This window comes from Sminthopsis crassicaudata, chromosome 3 (genome assembly GCF_048593235.1).
Source record: "Sminthopsis crassicaudata isolate SCR6 chromosome 3, ASM4859323v1, whole genome shotgun sequence".
NCBI classification, from domain to species: domain Eukaryota; kingdom Metazoa; phylum Chordata; class Mammalia; order Dasyuromorphia; family Dasyuridae; genus Sminthopsis; species Sminthopsis crassicaudata.
Window position 1 is genome coordinate 1435014 of NC_133619.1, and position 16001 is coordinate 1451014.

The window sequence follows — 16001 nt, forward strand, 5'->3', positions numbered from 1 at the left end:
CCAAGATGGCGGGGGGCCGAGGGGCGGAGGCGGGGCCGGAGGGCGGAAGCCGGAAGAGGCCGCAGGAAGTGGGCGCGCCCCGCCCCGCCCCGCGCCGCGCCTGCGCCAGTCAGTCCCGGCCGGCGGCGGGCACGGGCGCTGCGGGCCATGGGGAACGTCCCGAGCGGCGGCAGCGACGACGAGGAGCTCGAGGGCCCGGCCGGGGGCTGCTCGGGGCCGGGGGCGCCGGGGCCGGGGCCCGAGACTCCGGGCCCGGGCTGCAGCGCTCCGGGGCCCGGCGCTCCCTCCGCCGGCGGCCTGCCGGGGCCCGCGGCGCTGCTGGAGCCCGGAGCGCTGCGACAGGCGGCCCGCCTGAGCCCCGGCGCCCCCGGCCCGGCCCCGGCCCCGGCCCCCGACGCCTCGGGCCGGCCTGCGCTGCTGCGCTGGCTGGAGGAGCGCCGGGCCCGCGGGGACGCCGTGGTGAGCGGGGAGCAGCTGCGGGAGGCCCTGGAGGCGCGCGGGGCTGGAGATGAGGTGAGGCCCGAGCCCGGGACACCTGTCACCTGAGCGGGGGAGGGGCCGGACCCCCACCCGGGACACCTGTCACCTGAGAGGGGGAGGGGCCGGGCCCCCACCCGGGACACCTGAGCGGGGGAGGGGCCGGACCCCCATCCGGACACCTGTCACCTGAGAGGGGGAGGGGCCGGACCCCCACCTGGGACACCTGTCACCTGAGAGGGGGAGGGGCCGGACCCCCACCCGGGACACCTGTCACCAGAATGGGGGGGCCTGGCAGCTTGGCGTGTGAGTGGCAATGCCTACTCAGGCTGGGGCAAGGCTGGGAGGTTCGAGCCTGGTCCAAGCCCCTGCCGCCAGGAGCAGAGTAGCCGGTGGGGGTTGCTCTCAGGGGGGGGCCTTTGGGTCCCAGTGCAGTGGGGTCCCTGCTCTCAGGCCGCCCGGGGGTGGGGGGGTGGGGAGGGGGACTAGAGCAGGGACGTAGGCCCCCCCCGCCCACGGGTGGGGAGGAAGGTCCTGCTGGGGGGGGGGGAGGGGACCGGTTACTCACCCCCCCCCCCCAGCTCCGGTCAAAGTCCGGCGGCCTCCGGGGCGGGAGCGAAGGCGGGCGCTGGTGGCTCGGAGGAGGAAGGGCCGGGAGCTCTCCTCGGGCCGAGGTGGCGCCCGTCTCCGTCACTGGCATCGGGCCTGCTCCCGGGGGCACGTGGGGCCCTTTGACCTCACCCCCCCACCTTGGGGGCCTGGGGGCGAGCGGACTTCCGCTGTCCCGTTCTCCTCTGAGGGGCTCGGGGGAGGGGCACGTGGGCAGCTGTGAGTAGCGAGCTTGAGTCCCCCCAGTTCCCCCAGGAGAAGCTGCTCCCGTGCTCCGGCACGTGGCCCCGCCCCTGGTGGCGCCGCCCGCTCTCTGCCCGCTGTGCCCGGCGGGGGTCCGGGCAGCCGTCCCGAAGCCCCCAGGGCGGAGCGGTTTTCCAGGTCGGGCCGAGTCTGTGACGCGCCCCCTCGTGACCTGGCTCGGTCCGGGGCTCGGGCTCAGGACAGAGCTGGAGGTGGCAGCCGGGCGGTCCGAGGGGCCGTGGGTTCTCGCCCTGCTCTGGCCGCTTCCCCCGATGGACGTCAGGCTCGGCCCCCTCTCCAGGCGCTCGTTCCCCGTCCCGCAGCTGTGCCCGCGGCCCCTGCGGCTTTGTCGTCATCCCACGGGGTCCCGGCTGACGCTCCGTCTCTGCCCGGCAGCTCTTTGCCCAGTTTGACGCGGAGGCGGACGGCCCGGTGGATGTGGAGAACATGCTGGAGGCCCTCAAGAGCTCCAGGGGCGCCAGCCTCCCCGGCGAGCTGAGCCACGTCACCAGGCAGCTCCAGGCCTGCTCCCTGGTTCCCGGTGAGGCTGGGCCCGGCCGGGGGGCGCCTCACGCGGGGGGCTTCCCTTCCTCCGCCCGGGCTGGGCCGGGGGCGGCCCCTGGGGGGGGCTGGTGCCGGCCCGGGGGTCTCTGAGAGCGATCCTCTGGTTCCTCTCTCCCTCCTCCCGCACTTTGGGGCTCCTTTCCGTTTGTTCCCGGGGCGGCCGCCCTGCCCCCCTCGCTTTCCTCACGAGGAAAGCGGGCTGCAGGAGGACGGGCCGCTCCCGCGTTTCTGCCAAGAAGACCCCGTGGGTCCCAGAGCGGGACAGGCCAGGCCAGCCTCGGCGTCCACAGCTTATCTCCCCGCAGTCCCGGAGGCGGGGGGCGAGAAAAGGGGCCCCTTGTCTTTCCCGGGTCACACGGCTAGGAGTGACCGAGGCCGGTTCTGGGCTCCCGGACCGCACGGCCCGCCTCCGGGGCGGCTCGGACTCCGAGCCCGCGGCGACCGGCCCTGTGCTTTTCAGGTTTCATCGACATCTTTTCCGAGGGCACCGAGAGCCTGGGCGCCCACTCCTCCATGATCTTGCGCTTCCTGCATCGGAACCGAATCGCCAGCATGGCGCTCCCTTACCCGCTCCTGGATTACTGCCACACCATCTGTGCCATGAGGTCGTCCGTGCTGAGAGAGTCTCTGGATCAGCTCGTGCAGAAGGACAAGGGTGAGGGCGGCCGCTGCCTGTCCTCCCCGGGACCCGGGGGGCTCCAAGGGCTCCTTCGGCGCCTCCTTCCTCGTCCCCTGCGTCTCCTTGGAGACACGGGTCTCGGGGACTGTTGGATGACGTAGGGGACGGGAGGCGCTCGCCTGGGGGGGTGGGAGACGTGGAGAGGAGGGGAGTGCCGGCCCTGGGCCTCCGGGCGGCCTCTGGGATGGCTCGGTCACCCAGAAAGCGTCAAGTTAGATCAAACGGACTGTGCTTTTGGGGGGGGGGGCTCCTAATCAAATGACTGAATTCTGAGGAAGACGGGGCCGGGCACGAAGGCCGGCTGGGGTAGAGTTGGGCCTCCCGCAGTAAGGCGCGCTGACCCCGGGGGTTTTCAGGGGGCACTCCGCAGGTCGGGGCCCAGCTGGGACACTCACCGGGCACCCTGGGGGGCCTCGGAGGGACGTGGACCCCCTCGTGGTCCCTCAGGTGGCTTGAGGCCGGCTGCCGCAGTGCACTGACCTTGGGACGGAGACAGACCGAGGCGCAGGGTGGGCCAAGGGCGCGGCAGGGCGTGAGGAAGGGGCGTCTCCAAAGGCGTGGGCAGAAATGGGGCCCACGCCCCGGGATGGGCGGGGAGCAGGCCCGGAGCCCAGGAGCAAAGGTTGGGAGCAGTGTCCGGGTGTGCCGGGACGGAGGGTAAAGGAACAAGCGTTCACAGGGCGCCGGCTGTGTCCTGTCACGGCAGCCACCGAGCGCGCCCGTCGTACCGACGAGGAAACTGAGGCAGACGGGGGAAGTGACCTGTCCGGGTCACGTGGCTGGTCATTGTCCGAGCCGCCTCCAGAGAGTGAAGCCCCCCCCCTCGGGTGCGATAAAGCTGGGACGAGGGAGGTGCCGGCGGCATCCTCGGCTCTCGCGTGGCACTCGTGCCAGGGAGGAGCCACAGGGGGCCCCGAATGTCCTGGCAGCGGGCACCCCGGGGGGGAGCCTGGGAGGGCGGATGGCCCGGGTGCCAGAGCTGGGGTTCCCTTTGCAGAGGCCCCAGGAGAGTTGAACGGGAGCCCCGAGTCCGACCAGCTCAAGGCCGTCGCCAAGTGCTACACGTACATCGAGACGTCCTCCAACTCGGCCGACATCGACAAGATGACCAACGGAGAAACGTCGTCCTTCTGGCAGTCCGACGGCAGCGCCCGCTCGCACTGGATCCGGTGAGGAGCCGCCGGACGGAGCCGGGGGCCGATCCCCCCAGGAGACCCACGGCCTCGGCCCATCTGGGCAGCCCCTCCTGCCCCGGCCGGCCCCCCGCCCCTCCTCCTTGTCCTGCCTCGGGGTCTTCTCCCACTGCCCCCCCTTCTCTGGAGCGCTCGCCGGCTTCTGGAGACTGAGGCTCAGAGAGGGAGGCTGGGGATTGTCGCCAGGCGTCTGCTTCTGTCCGGCCTGGAGCGCGGAGGGGGGGCCGGGCTAGACTCTGGATGGGTCTAGTGGCTTCTGGGGCTCTGAGGGAGGCCGCCTGGGGGGCTCCGAGTGCCTGAGATGAGCGTGGGGTCACCCCCGGCCCCCAGCGTCAGCGCCACACGGGGGTCACAGGCGAAGAACCAGTCTGGTTGCCTCTGGGGAGGATGCGGGGGCGGGGCACCGTGACGGGGGCGCCTTTCGAGTGCCCCCTCGTGTCTCGCAGCTTGAAGATGAAGCCGGACGTGGTCCTCAGACACCTGTCGATCGCCGTGGCGGCCAGCGACCAGAGCTACATGCCGCAGCAGGTCACGGTGGCCGTGGGGAGGAGCACCAGCAGCCTCCAGGAGGTCCGGGACGTTCACATCCCCAGCAACGTCACCGGCTACGTGACGCTGCTGGAGAACGCCAACATCAGCCAGCCGTGTGAGTGCGCCGGCCGCGGCCCCGCCCCACCGGGTCCTTCCTAGGCAGGGCCCGAATGCTGGGCTTAGGGGGACCTTGTAGGAGGTCTTGGCGGCTCCCCTTTCTGATGAGGCCCCCCCCCCCCCCGTGCTGGCCGGCCCCTGTTCTCGTCCCCCCGCGCACGGGCACAGAGCTCCGAGGCTCTCGGGAGGCCCGGCCCAGACACGGTCCTGTCCTCGGCAGACGTCCAGATCAACGTGAAGCGCTGCCTCAGCGACGGCTGCGACACGCGGATCCACGGGCTCCGGGCGGTGGGCTTCCAGCGCGTGCGCCGCGCGGGGGTCTCCGTGTCCGACGCCTCCGCCATCTGGTACTGGTCCCTCCTGACGTCTCTGGTAACGGCCTCCATGGAGACGAGCCCGGTGTTTGTCCAGACTATTCTGCAGAACACCCAGTAAGAGGCCTCCGCGCCCCTGCCCGCCCGCTCTTCTGCCCCGCCCCAGTCCTCCGGGTGTTGGGGGGTCTCTGCCGCAGAGAGCTTCCCGTGTCCCCCGGTCTCACGGCGGTGGGGAGGGAGGGGCCCCGGCTTTACATACCCCCCACCCCACCCCTGAACTTCCCCTCGTCCGGGCCTGGCCTCTGGGGCACGCCTGAGGCTCCTGTGACTCAGGCCGTCTCGGGAGGCCCTGGCGGCCCGTAGGCAGCAGGGGAGGGCGCTGGTCCCGCTCCCCCTCGTGCCCAGAGCTGGCCTCCGGGAGGACACCAGGGGCGGGGCAAAGAGTGTGAGCTGCTTGAAGGAGGGAGGCAGAATCCCCCAGGCGGGGGTCACTGGTCGGCTGGCTACATGGAGGCTGGAGGTCCAGAAGAGGGCCCCGAGGAGGGGGGCCGGCCCTCTCAGCTCAGGGCCCTTGGTCCTTGAGGCCCGGGGTCACGCTCGCCGTTCTGGCGCGATGGGGGCGAGGCTCCGTGGGGGGGGCCTTCCTCAGACCCCGCCTCTGCCCTGCTTCGTCCAGGAAAGCGCTGCAGCACATGCCTCCGCTCTCGCTCTCCCCGGCCTCGACGGACGGAGCCAGCTTCCTGTCTCCCGGCATCCTGGGCGAGGTGGACGGCTTCCTCGTGAGGATAACCAGGTAGGCATTCTTGCCCGGCCCCTGCCCGGAGCCCCCACAGACGGCCTCCGGGTGGGCCGGAGTCGCAGGGTGGGGAGGGTGCCCCTCGGGGTTAGCGGGCTGAGCCCCCGCCCCGTTCCCCTTCTGCACTCGGAGCCCCCGGGGCCTGAGGCTGGGGGCCTTCCCTGCGCGGTGCTGGACATTGGTGATGGTTTGGAGGGGACTCCCCCGCCAGGGGGCCGAGGGTCCACGCAGCGTCACCGGCTCCGTCTGCCCCCGGCCCTGAGCCACGGGTGACCGCTCGCGCTTTGCTCTGTTCACAGTTGCTTGGCTAACCCGGAAGTAGAGCTGACCTTGTTGGCCTTTGCCCTGGCCCGAGGGAGTGTGGCAAAAGTGCTCAGCTCTCTGTGCGCCATCACTGACCACTTGGACACCCCCTACCAGGCCTCGGCCCTGATCGCTTCGATGGCCACCGTGCGACAGAACCTGCTCTACAAATATGGTAAATGCTCCCTCTGGGAGCCCCCTGCCGGGCAGGAGCTTCCCTGGAGGGCGGCGGGCCGCGTCCCGGGCAGGGCTCACCGGGTTCTCTCTGCTCGGCCAGGCAGGATTCTGCAGCCAACGCTCCAGGCCTGCGACGTCAAGGGGAAGGGCGAGAAGTCGGGGCCGGAAAACCTCCTGGCCGAGCCCTGGAGTGGAGACGGTGAGTGACGGGGGGCGGGGGAGAGAAGGAACGAGAGCGGTTCTGCTGGGCCCGAGGAACAGAACCGCTGAGCCGGTACCTGAGGCCCACCTGCTGGTCATGGAGGTGGGGGGTGGGCGGCGGTTCTGACCCGCCTCCCGGTGGGCCCCTGGCTCGGAGCCACGCTCGGCGCCGAGAACTCGGCTGGATTTTCTCGTCAGGCTTTCTCACGGAGACGGGCAAGACCCGAGCGAGCATCATTTTCTCCACGGGCACGGAGGCGGCCTTCCAGGTCACACAGCTGAGGATCAAGGTAGTTTCCTGGGGATCGACTTGGGCCCAGAAGCACAAGGGGCCGGAACGGGGTTTTAGGGATGGGCCCGCCTTCCACGGGCCTGCTCGGGGCCCCCGGGGCGGCGCCGTCCGTCACAGGCCGGCAGCTTCCGGGCCGGGCCCTGTTCCGGCAGCTCTGGCTCGGGAGCTGCGGCTTGGCCGGCGGTCTTTGTAGGCGGCAGTGCCCACGTTGTGGCCTCCCTGCCCCGTGGTCGCCCCCGAGCCCCGACTCCTCGTGAGACTTGCCCCTTGTCAGCGGGTGGATGGGTACAGCCAGGCGGTCCCACTGGGGAGGGCTCTCCTCCAGGCACGGGGGGCACGTTTACATCATCACGAGAGCTGGCATTTGGCCATGCGGCGCTTGGTGAGGAGGCGGGCAGAGCTTCCGAGGTGACCGGCTCAGAGTCCAGGAAGGGCCAGAGCTCAGGCCCGTGTGTCCTGGCAGCCTCCCGGGCACTCCTCGGCTTCACCCCGGGGCTGGCGGAGCTCCCGGCTCCCCGTGGGGCAGCGTCTGACGGCCCGAGTGGTTCCGGTCCTGCTTCTGGGCTCCTTAAAAGGGCTCTTTGTACCCTCCCAGGTGCGGCGGGGCGGCATCGGGGCCCAGTGCGGGCTGGTCTTTGCCTACAACGCCCCCTCGGAGAGGTTCCAGGCCGAGGAGCACTTTCAGAGGTTCGAGAAGTACGACACGTGGAGGCTCCCCGAGTACCGGCAGTTCTTAAAAAGCAGGTGGGAAGTGGGGCCCCTCCGCCCGGCGCGCCCCCCAATTGCCCTGGCAGGATGCCGGCAGGCCTTCCCCCAGCCTCTGAGGCTCACCGTCTCGGGCATCGGCCCCGAGTCTGGGCTCTGGGGCCCCGCCACCTTACGGGAGCCAGGCCGGGGCTGGGAAGGGCCCACTGACCTGCCTCTCCTGCCTCAGGCCGGGCACCGGCACAGACACAGAGTGCTGAGGGGCCCAGCGCTGGGAAGCCTTGGGGCCTTTCTTCGGGGCCCTCGTCCTGGGAGAAGGCCCCTGACTCCCCAAGGTCCCCGGGGTCCCTCGCACTCCTTGCTGCCCCTGCCAGCTGCCAGTGTCCTCCTCTGGTTTCCGAGATGGGCCGGTACTAGAACCTCACTAACCGACGCCTCGCAGGCACGCATCTGGGGAGCCCGGGCCCACTTGGGCCAGGCTGGCCTAGTCTGCCCTGGCCCCCCCACTCCCTGCTCGCGCGATTTGTCCCCTCGTCATCTCTTTGGCCTTCAGCTCGCGAAGGCAGCAGCCCTAAGCGGTCCTGGCCTTTCCCCCCCTCCGACCCTCGCCAAGGTTTTTCCACTTGGCGTCTTCTGCGTCCTCGTGGTCCCCTTGGTGTCGGGGTGCTAGCAGGATCCCCGTTTTGCGGATGGGCCTCCATGACTCCAGGCCTCGGCCCCCGTCTCGCCGTGGAATCGGGCACGGCCGGCCCAGGCTGGCATCTGTGTCCCCGCGCCCCAAGCTGCCTTTGTCAGGAGGTCACTCGGCCTCTTGGTCTAAGGTGGGGGTGAGGCCGGTGCCTCCTGCCCCAGGGCCAACGATGGGGGATCAGGTGCTCTGGGCCTTCACGCCAGCCCTGCCCACGGGCGCAGGCCTTTTGGGGACGCCATAACCATATGAGGGTCCAAGCGGTTGCTCTTTAGGTGGGAAGGATTTGCCTCCGTAGCCAGGCCTAGACTCTGACACGGTCCTAAGGGGCCTGTGGCTGGGGCCCACGTGGCAGCCTGAGGCCCGCCGCCTGCACAGGGTAGCAAAGTGCCTGACCTTCCCAGGGTGGGCGGCTCCTGGGCGGACCTCGGGGAGGACGAGCCCGCCGGCTGGTTCGAGGCTGAGGAGGACTGGGACGAGGTGGAAGTCAAGATGCAGCCGTGCCGCGTGGCCAAGGTCAGATGGGTGGGGGGGGGGGCGGCCAAGGTCAGATGGGTAGAAGGGGGGGCGGCCGGGGTCAGGCCTGGGAGAGGGCCCAGGCGTTTCTCAAAAGCCCCGCTGCCTTTCAGTATCTGATGGTCAAGTTCCTGTGTACCCGGCGCGACACGGCCGAGCGCCTGGGCGTGCAAGGCCTGAGCATGTACGGCTACCTGCGCCCTGCCGACGCCGAGCTGGGCCCCGGCGCCCGCTGTGCCACCTGCGACCCCGAGGCCGACCGCATCTGCGGCATGACCCTGCTCCTGAAGACGCTCTCCTTCGTCCAGCAGCTGGCCCAGGACCTGGTACGAGCGTCCCGGACTCGGACGAGTGGGACTGGGGGAAGGGGCCCGAGGCCGGGGAGGCCCCGGGCCGGGCAGGGAGGAGGCCGCTCGGCCCCACGTCTCTCGTCTCTCCCCGACACAAGGCGCGCCAGAGAGAAAGCGGGTTCAAGCACAAGCCCCTGCTGGACACGGCCGGCCTCAGCCTGCGGCTCTTCTGGGGCTTCTACAGCAAACTGGAGGCCAGGTGAGTCCGGGGCGTTCTGGCCTCCCCTTTGGGGCTTGGAGCGTGAGGCTCTGCAGAAGGGGCCGTAGCCCCCACAGCAGGGAGTACTAGGGGCGTCCCCGTGTGAATGTAAAACTGTGCCCATGGGTGCCCGCTGTGCCCACGAGTGCGGGCTCCAGCCCAGGGGTCGGCTGACACGCTGTTCTTCCTCTAGGCCGAGGGAAGAGTGCGTCCTGGCTCGCACCATGTTGCTGCAGCTTCTGCAGAGCTGTTTGTCAGAGCTCACGCCGGAGCCACGGGCCACGGCGGGATCCCCCCCGTCACCGAGCGCGGCGCCACCGAGCAGCGGCGTGCAGGCTGCGCCCGAGGACTTGTACACGCACCTGTGCCAAGGTAGTGGGGAGGGCCGAGCTGGGAGCCTGTAGCCTTGCCCTGTGTGGCCCCGGCGCCCCCGCTCGGGCACTCTCGGGTGGGCCGCTCACACGCCCACCTTGGCCCGTCCTTGGTTTTGTCAGTGGTGGACCAGGCGGGGGACGACCCTGTGCCGTTGAAAAGACTGCAGGCCGAGGTGAGGAACACGCTTCTCCAGGGAGCCGCCGTCTTCTTTCCCGATGGCCGCACCCGGCGCCGCCACCTGTTTGCCATGATGGTGAGTCGGGGCCTGTGCCCGTGGGGGCTCGGGGACCTCTAGGGGTTTTGGTCACGCCGGTGGTTCCCAGTTTGGGGCCTTCCTTGGAGCCCTCGTGGGGTCCTTGGGGGCCCACTTCCTGCGCCTCGGCCCACCAAGCACTGGAGGTCGCGGGCCCCGGACATCCCCTCGGGCTCGCCTTTCTCACCGCCTCTGCTTGGCTCGGCACCAGGCCGGCCCGTCCCCCCCTCGCCCCAGCCTCTTTCCTCGCTCTTTGCGCACCGCCCTCGGGCACGTTCTCTCTGGCTGCGGGCCGGGTTTCAGAAAGCCCGTCGTGTTCTCGTGGGATCCCCCTCCTCCCTGGTGCCCGCCAGGCCAAGGTGGGCACACCTGAGCTGCTTTGGAGGCCACGGTGACCTCTCCCCCCAGAAGCTTTTTGCTTTCTTCTTGCCAACATCCTTCTCTGTTCCTCCCTCCCTTTTGCTCCCCTTCTGCCTCCACTGGAGGCCGGGTCTCCGATCGTTTGCAGCTTGCAGCTTTGTTCTCCCACCTGACGTGGCCCCGGCCCCATCCTGCCTGTCTTAGCGAATGGGCGGGGGTCTCTTCCCTGCAGGGCTTGTGGGAATGATGGGATTGATTTGTATTTGGGGGCTGTGGGCAGGTGTTGAGGAGAGAGACCCCTGAGAGTCAGCCCCCACCCCCCCAAGAGATGCGGCCGGCCCACTTGCGTCATGTTGCTCTCAGACTTGGGGCCTGGGCCAGGGTCTCCCGTTGGAAGGTGACAAGCCGGCCTTCGAGGGGCGGTCCCCTTTTCCACCCTGCCACAGCCCCTCCCTTTGGCGAAGCCCCCTCAGAAACACCGTGAAGTGTTTGGGGACGGATCCCACCTGAAAGGGCCCCTTTGCATTTCCCAGAAGAACATCACGGAGCCGGAGCAGAAGCCATCTGCGCATCTCACCTTCAGGTCCTTGTGCACGTATTTCAGGCAAGTCTGACGCCCCACCTTGGGGGGAGGGAGCCTCCCCAGAGCTTCCCCAGAAGGCCCCCCCAGGAATCCCCGGGCTGAGGCAGGCCAGGCAGGAGAAGCACTATGGCAGCCAAGGGGCCCAGGGCTCCACTCCTCCCACGCTCAGCCGCGGCCCCTCCATTCGTGGGACGCGCTCACCATCTCGTCTGAGGGGGGCCGCGTGTGTCGTTCCAGTGGCCGCGACCCCGGAGGCCTGCTGCTGCTCCCCGAGAAGGGCGGCCCGGCCGAGCTGGACGTGCAGGAAGTGCTGGCTGTCATGGACACGCTGCAGGCGGCCGCCGCCAAGGAGGTAACCTCTCGCCGGGCGCACCGTGGGGGGCCTGGGAGAACGTGGCCGGACAGCCAGGAGAGGGACCTTGGAAAGAAGGGCCCCGAGCGTCTCCACTGGCTCCCCCGGGCCGCACAGACGTGCCCAGCTGCCAGGGTCACAAAGGCCAGCACGAGCCCCCTTCCCGTCCGGCCGCCTCTGCTCTTGGTGCTCCTGCCAACCACTCGGGGAAGATGGCGCAGGGGCCACGGAGGGCGTCCCCCAGAGGGGGCAGTTTGCGGATGACCTCACATTTGATGCCTGCCGACCCCGAGGGGTCTGGGCCTTCTCCGGGAGCTTGCTCAGCCAAGTGCACCACGGAGGAAGCGAGCCGGGGGCGGGGAGGCCCCTGGGACATGGCCAGCCCGCCCAGAGCGGAGGCCCACAGACTCCATGCGAGAAGCCCGAAGACCGCGGGAGGCCGAGACCCAGAAGTCCCTCTTGTCAAGAGGCCTGCGTCTGCCGGGCGCCTCGTTCCTCGCCCCCGGCCCTGGGACTGCCCTTCTCTGAGCCCTTCACCAAGGCCCCCCGGGGGCTCGCTGCTCCCACTCCTGGGGCCGCCCCCTCCCACCGAAGCCCGCGCTGCCTCCACGCTCCTCTGGTGGCGCAGGATTGAGGCCGTCTCTCCCTGCGTTGGGCCCCGCCCGGCATGATCCCTGCGCCCTGGGGTGGTCCGGATGGACGGGCCTGCCCAGTGCGGTTCTGTTGGGTGCCGCGGAGTCCTAGATGGGCAGAAGCTCCCCTTCCTCCTTTGCACACATCCGCCGGCCCCAAGGAGTCTGGGGGAGTCCAGGCCTGCGGGCGTGGTCACAGAGACCCACAGGGGAACGCCTGGCGCTTTGGGGGCCCGCCTTCCAGGACCTCCGTGTGTCAGGGACGGTCCAGGCCTGGAGGCGGGGGGGAGGGGGGAGGAAGGGCGCCCTGGCCGCAGGCGGGCCAATGGCCAGCAGTGACCCCTCCCCCCATCTCGGTCCTCCCTCGCAGTGTGACGTGCTGATGCGAGACGCGTCCCCAGGCGAGAGCGGCCCGGCCTTGTTCTCCCTCTTCTGGTCGGTGCAGGGGAGCCTGCTGTCCTGGTGCTACCTGCAGCTCAAGGGCAGCGAGCCGCGGGCCAAACAGCTGGCCGCGGAGACGCTGGACAGATGTGAGTCGTGGCCCCCGCCTGCGTCCCTGTGACCGTGTTGGGGGGGGGGTCGGTCACGCTCACGCCCGCCCCCCGTCCGGCCACAGAGCGGCGGCCGCCATTCGGAGGCTGACTCGCCTTTCCTCTCGTCAGACACGGGACAGGTCCTGGCCAGCGTGAGGACGGTCTTGCGGTCCCTTCTGTCCCAGTTTAGTGGGAAAAAAGTAGTGGAAAAGTTGTGCAACTCTGTGTTCGCCACGGCCGCCCGGCAGCTGGTGAGTACCCCCGGGCGGCTCTGGCGGCTGGGCGCGGGCACAAAGCCCGTGCCCGGCCCACCGACGGTGCCCCCGCCTCTGCAGGTCATCTTCCTGCTGGATTTCTGCCCCTTGGACATCCCACACTTGGCCCTCTTGAAGACGTTCAGCACCCTGACGGACGTCCTGAAGGACCTCTGCAGCGACCCCGACGGGGGCCCCGAGCAGGTGACTCCCGCCTCCCGTCTCGCCAGCCCCCCCCCCCCCCCCCCCCGGGGCCCTCCCGCGGCACGAAGCCGAGGGAAGGGCCGCCCGGCCCTCCGACGCGGGGCTCCCCGGTCACGGGCCTCTCGGCCTCTGCCCGCCAGATGGACGTGGACACGTGGCAGCAGGAGCAGCCGGTGGTGCTGAACACCTGGGCCATGGAGTCCGCCCACAACTACGAGAACAACCGCCACGAGGCGACCGTCTTCCTCAGCCCCGGCGCCACGTCCTTCGAGGTGGAGTTTGACGACAAGTGCGAGACGGAGACGAGGTCAGTCTGGGGACGCGGCGGGCCTCCCCTCCCCCAGCCCCCGAGGAGCCCCTGGGGAGAGTGACGCAGGCCCTCGTCCCGGCAGGTACGACTACCTGGAGTTCACGGACGCCCGGGGCCTGAAGACGCGCTACGACACCAAGGTCGGCACGGACAAGTGGCCCAAGGTGAGGGCCGCCGGGGGGCTGGGGGGGGGCTCGGGGCGCGGCCCCGCTCGGACGCCAACGCCTGTCTGGTTGCTCCCCAGAAAGTCACCTTTAAGGCGGGCCCTCAGCTGCACTTCCTCTTCCACTCCGACAGCAGCAACAACGAGTGGGGCTACAAGTTCACGGTCACGGCCTACGGCCTGCCGGACGTGGCCATTTCCTGGGGCCTGGACTTGCAGCTCCTGGTTTCCAGGCTGATGGGGCGCCTGGCTTCCCAGTGCCTGGCCTTGAGAGCCGACCGTGAGTGGCCTGGGGCTGGGGGGGGGGCCCAGAGCGCGCCAACGCGTGGCCTGTCCTGAAGCTGTGGAGCGTGTCCTTGGGGCTTCTGGAGGGGCCCCTGAGCCGTCCTTGAGACCCTCGCTGAGGGTCCTCACACCGGGGACGCGTTACGGACTCGCTGGGCGGCGACGCTGAAAGGTCTCCTCCTCTTTTCAGAGTTAGGGGGTGACACGGGCCTGCCTGTGGCCAAGGTGACCCCCGTCCTCCACTCCCCCTTGTGGAAACCGGTCTTTAGGCACCAGCTGTGCCAGGAGGGGATTCCGGGAGCCTGTGGGCCCGCCCCCGCGCCCCAGGATGGCAGAGAGGTAGGAGCTTCCCCGCCTCCCTCCGGGCGCCAAGCCGGACCCGCACCCCCCCGGTCTGCGCCCCGCGTGCCCGCGGCTGACGCGCCGCCTCGGTCTCGCTTTCCAGAGCCGGAGCGCTCAGGCCGACACGGGCCGGGACCTCCTCGTCGACTTCGCCAGGTCAGACGCCGCTCAGGGCTTCTGCGGGCGGAGGCCCGAGCTTTTCCAAGGACTCGCACAGGCATGTAACAAACAGGCCCCGCAGACAGATAGCGTTGCCGGTTCCGCGGTGGATCGAGCCGTGAACGCCGCGTTTGCCGCGCTGGTGTATCTCACGCCGCAGCTGTATGAGAAGCTGCAGAGCTATGGTAACTGTCCCCCCGGGCCGGGCCGGGCTAGCTAGCGACGCCGCGCTGCTCTCGGGGAGCTCCCGCCACTGGCAGCCGCCTCCCGGGCCCACGAGCAGCTGGCTTCCGGCCTCAGGGAAAAGGGCCGGGCCCCTTCATCCTCCCGAGACCCCGAGCAGACGAATGCCCTTTCCCCTCCTTGCTCGTCACCACCCAGAGGGCGCCCGGGGGCCCCGGCGCTGCCCGTCCTGGGGCCGGCCACCGCGGGCCTGGAAGGCAGCCGTGGTTTGGCTTTGAGCGTCCCCTGCTCCTCGGAGCACCCAGCGCCCGGGGCTGGGAAGAAACGCCTCGCGGGCACTTCGGATCACCCTGCCGGCTGCAGAGAGAGACTCGGACAGGCCGGGCGGGGAGCTCAAGGCCACAGGGGTCCCGGGGGCCCAGGCTGCCCCGGGGGTCCCGGGGAGAAGGCGTCACGGAAGGGACGGCCCGCAGGCAGCAAGAGGAAGGCCGTCATCCCCGCGGGGCGTCCCTGGGAGCCCCCACAGGGCCCCGGCTAGTCGGGCGCGCCAGGGAGCTCGGGCCTCGGCGCTCCCCAGGTGTGGGGAGGTCCCTCGGGCCCTTTGCCGCAGCCTCTGGCCGCCGGCCCGATCACAGGCTTTCCCGACTCCGGACGAGCTCTTCTCCGAGGCCCCAAGGCCGGATAGGTAGCCCCAGGAACGGGGCCCTGCTGTCTGGGCAGCTTGGGTCCCCCTGGAAGGGGTGGAGGCGGGCACAGAGAGGGGCCGGCCCTCGGTGCCGGTCGTGGGCTCGGGGTCCGAAGCACAGCGCTACTTGGGGGGGTAGGTTAAGATGGCCGCGCCGGCCGAGTGGGAGGCTCGGCGTCCCGAGTCCTTCGGCGGGGGCCGAGGCGGCCGTGGGGGATGACGGCCGCCGAAGAGGGGCACGGATCGGGAGGAGGGGAGGCCGTGTCCCCGCCGAGCCCACGGCCTCCCCGGCCTCCCCCCGCTTGCCGCTGCCTGGGGAGGCCGAGGGCTGGCTGGTGAGCAAAGCCCTTCTGTCCTCTCCCCAGTTACAGGCGGGGGCCAGGGGGCGCTGAGTGAGGACTTTGCCCAGGTGTACGCCCTGGCCGACGGCATCAGGATATGGATGGTAAGGGGGCTCTGGGCCGGGGCCCTCGGGGAGCTCCGTGGGCCCCGAGGCACGGGGGCGGCCCCAGTGACGGGGGTCTCCTCCTCTTCCCAGTTAGAAATGAAGCAGAAGGCGCTGTTGGAGCAGGGGGACGAGGGCTCGGGGGAGCCCGATGCCGACGTGCGTGAGGTGAACCCGGAGAGCCTGGGTGAGTGCCCTGGCACGGCGTCCTTGGGCCCCCAAAGATGTGGCTCACAGCGGGATCCGGACGCTCGATGGAGTCGCCCAGAGGCCGGGCTCATGGGGCGCGTTAAATGCTACAGGGTGGGGGGGCGGGGGCTCAGTGCGGTGACGGAGGCGAGACCGCCCTGTCCTCAGCACGGGCCTGGCGGCCACAGGAGGACAAGGGGCGGGGGGGTCCCAGGGGCGATTTAGAAGGACCTTCGTTTTAGACAGGGGGAGGTGGAGGGGGCTCCCCGGGTCCAGCGGCCTCCTTCCACACCGTGTCCTTGTGCTGTCTCCCCTTTTGCCCCCTCAGCCAGAGAGTGCGCGCAGAAAGCTCTCCTGCTGCTGCAGTTCCCGCCCGTGGGAGCGAGCCGGCAGAGAGGCGGTTCCGTGGGGGAAGAGCACGTGCCGGCCCCGGGACCCGAGAGCCCCCAGCAGCGGGCAGAGGCCGCCCCGGGCCCTCCTGGCAGGCCCTTGGAAAGGAGCACCTCCCAGCAGGAAGAGGGGCTCTCCCCCCCGTCCACGCCCACCCGCCGGCCGACCTTCGGCCGGGGCCGCCTCAGGCTCCTGTCTTTCAGGTCCGTGGAGGAGACCCGGCCCGTGCCCACGGTGACCGAGAAGTACCCCCTCCTCAAGGACGTGATGGACTTCCTTAAGGACCAGGCGCTCTCCCACGAAAGGTGAGGGGCCAGAGCCGGGGCGCCGGAGGCGAGGCTGGAGCCAGG

General features: G+C 70.3%; 1 protein-coding gene across 2 annotated transcripts in view; it reads left to right on the forward strand.

Moving 5' to 3' along the window:
- Window positions 1-132: 132 nt before the first annotated feature.
- The window catches only part of ZZEF1 (zinc finger ZZ-type and EF-hand domain containing 1), a 39316-nt gene continuing 23447 nt past the window's right edge, over window positions 133-16001 (forward strand). For both annotated transcript variants that reach the window (XM_074297770.1, XM_074297771.1), the window contains exons 1-29: window positions 133-513; window positions 1726-1870; window positions 2354-2548; window positions 3570-3741; window positions 4212-4411; window positions 4634-4844; window positions 5404-5520; window positions 5823-6001; window positions 6104-6202; window positions 6403-6494; window positions 7092-7240; window positions 8294-8405; window positions 8519-8731; window positions 8854-8954; window positions 9148-9326; window positions 9449-9582; window positions 10476-10546; window positions 10763-10877; window positions 11880-12039; window positions 12172-12293; window positions 12378-12500; window positions 12641-12807; window positions 12893-12974; window positions 13055-13253; window positions 13449-13597; window positions 13704-13944; window positions 14993-15072; window positions 15166-15259; window positions 15590-15956. In XM_074297770.1, the coding sequence (XP_074153871.1) occupies window positions 148-513; window positions 1726-1870; window positions 2354-2548; window positions 3570-3741; window positions 4212-4411; window positions 4634-4844; window positions 5404-5520; window positions 5823-6001; window positions 6104-6202; window positions 6403-6494; window positions 7092-7240; window positions 8294-8405; window positions 8519-8731; window positions 8854-8954; window positions 9148-9326; window positions 9449-9582; window positions 10476-10546; window positions 10763-10877; window positions 11880-12039; window positions 12172-12293; window positions 12378-12500; window positions 12641-12807; window positions 12893-12974; window positions 13055-13253; window positions 13449-13597; window positions 13704-13944; window positions 14993-15072; window positions 15166-15259; window positions 15590-15956 (4634 nt within the window). In that variant the 5' untranslated portion in view covers window positions 133-147. The remainder of the gene's footprint in view (window positions 514-1725; window positions 1871-2353; window positions 2549-3569; window positions 3742-4211; window positions 4412-4633; window positions 4845-5403; window positions 5521-5822; window positions 6002-6103; window positions 6203-6402; window positions 6495-7091; window positions 7241-8293; window positions 8406-8518; window positions 8732-8853; window positions 8955-9147; window positions 9327-9448; window positions 9583-10475; window positions 10547-10762; window positions 10878-11879; window positions 12040-12171; window positions 12294-12377; window positions 12501-12640; window positions 12808-12892; window positions 12975-13054; window positions 13254-13448; window positions 13598-13703; window positions 13945-14992; window positions 15073-15165; window positions 15260-15589; window positions 15957-16001) is intronic.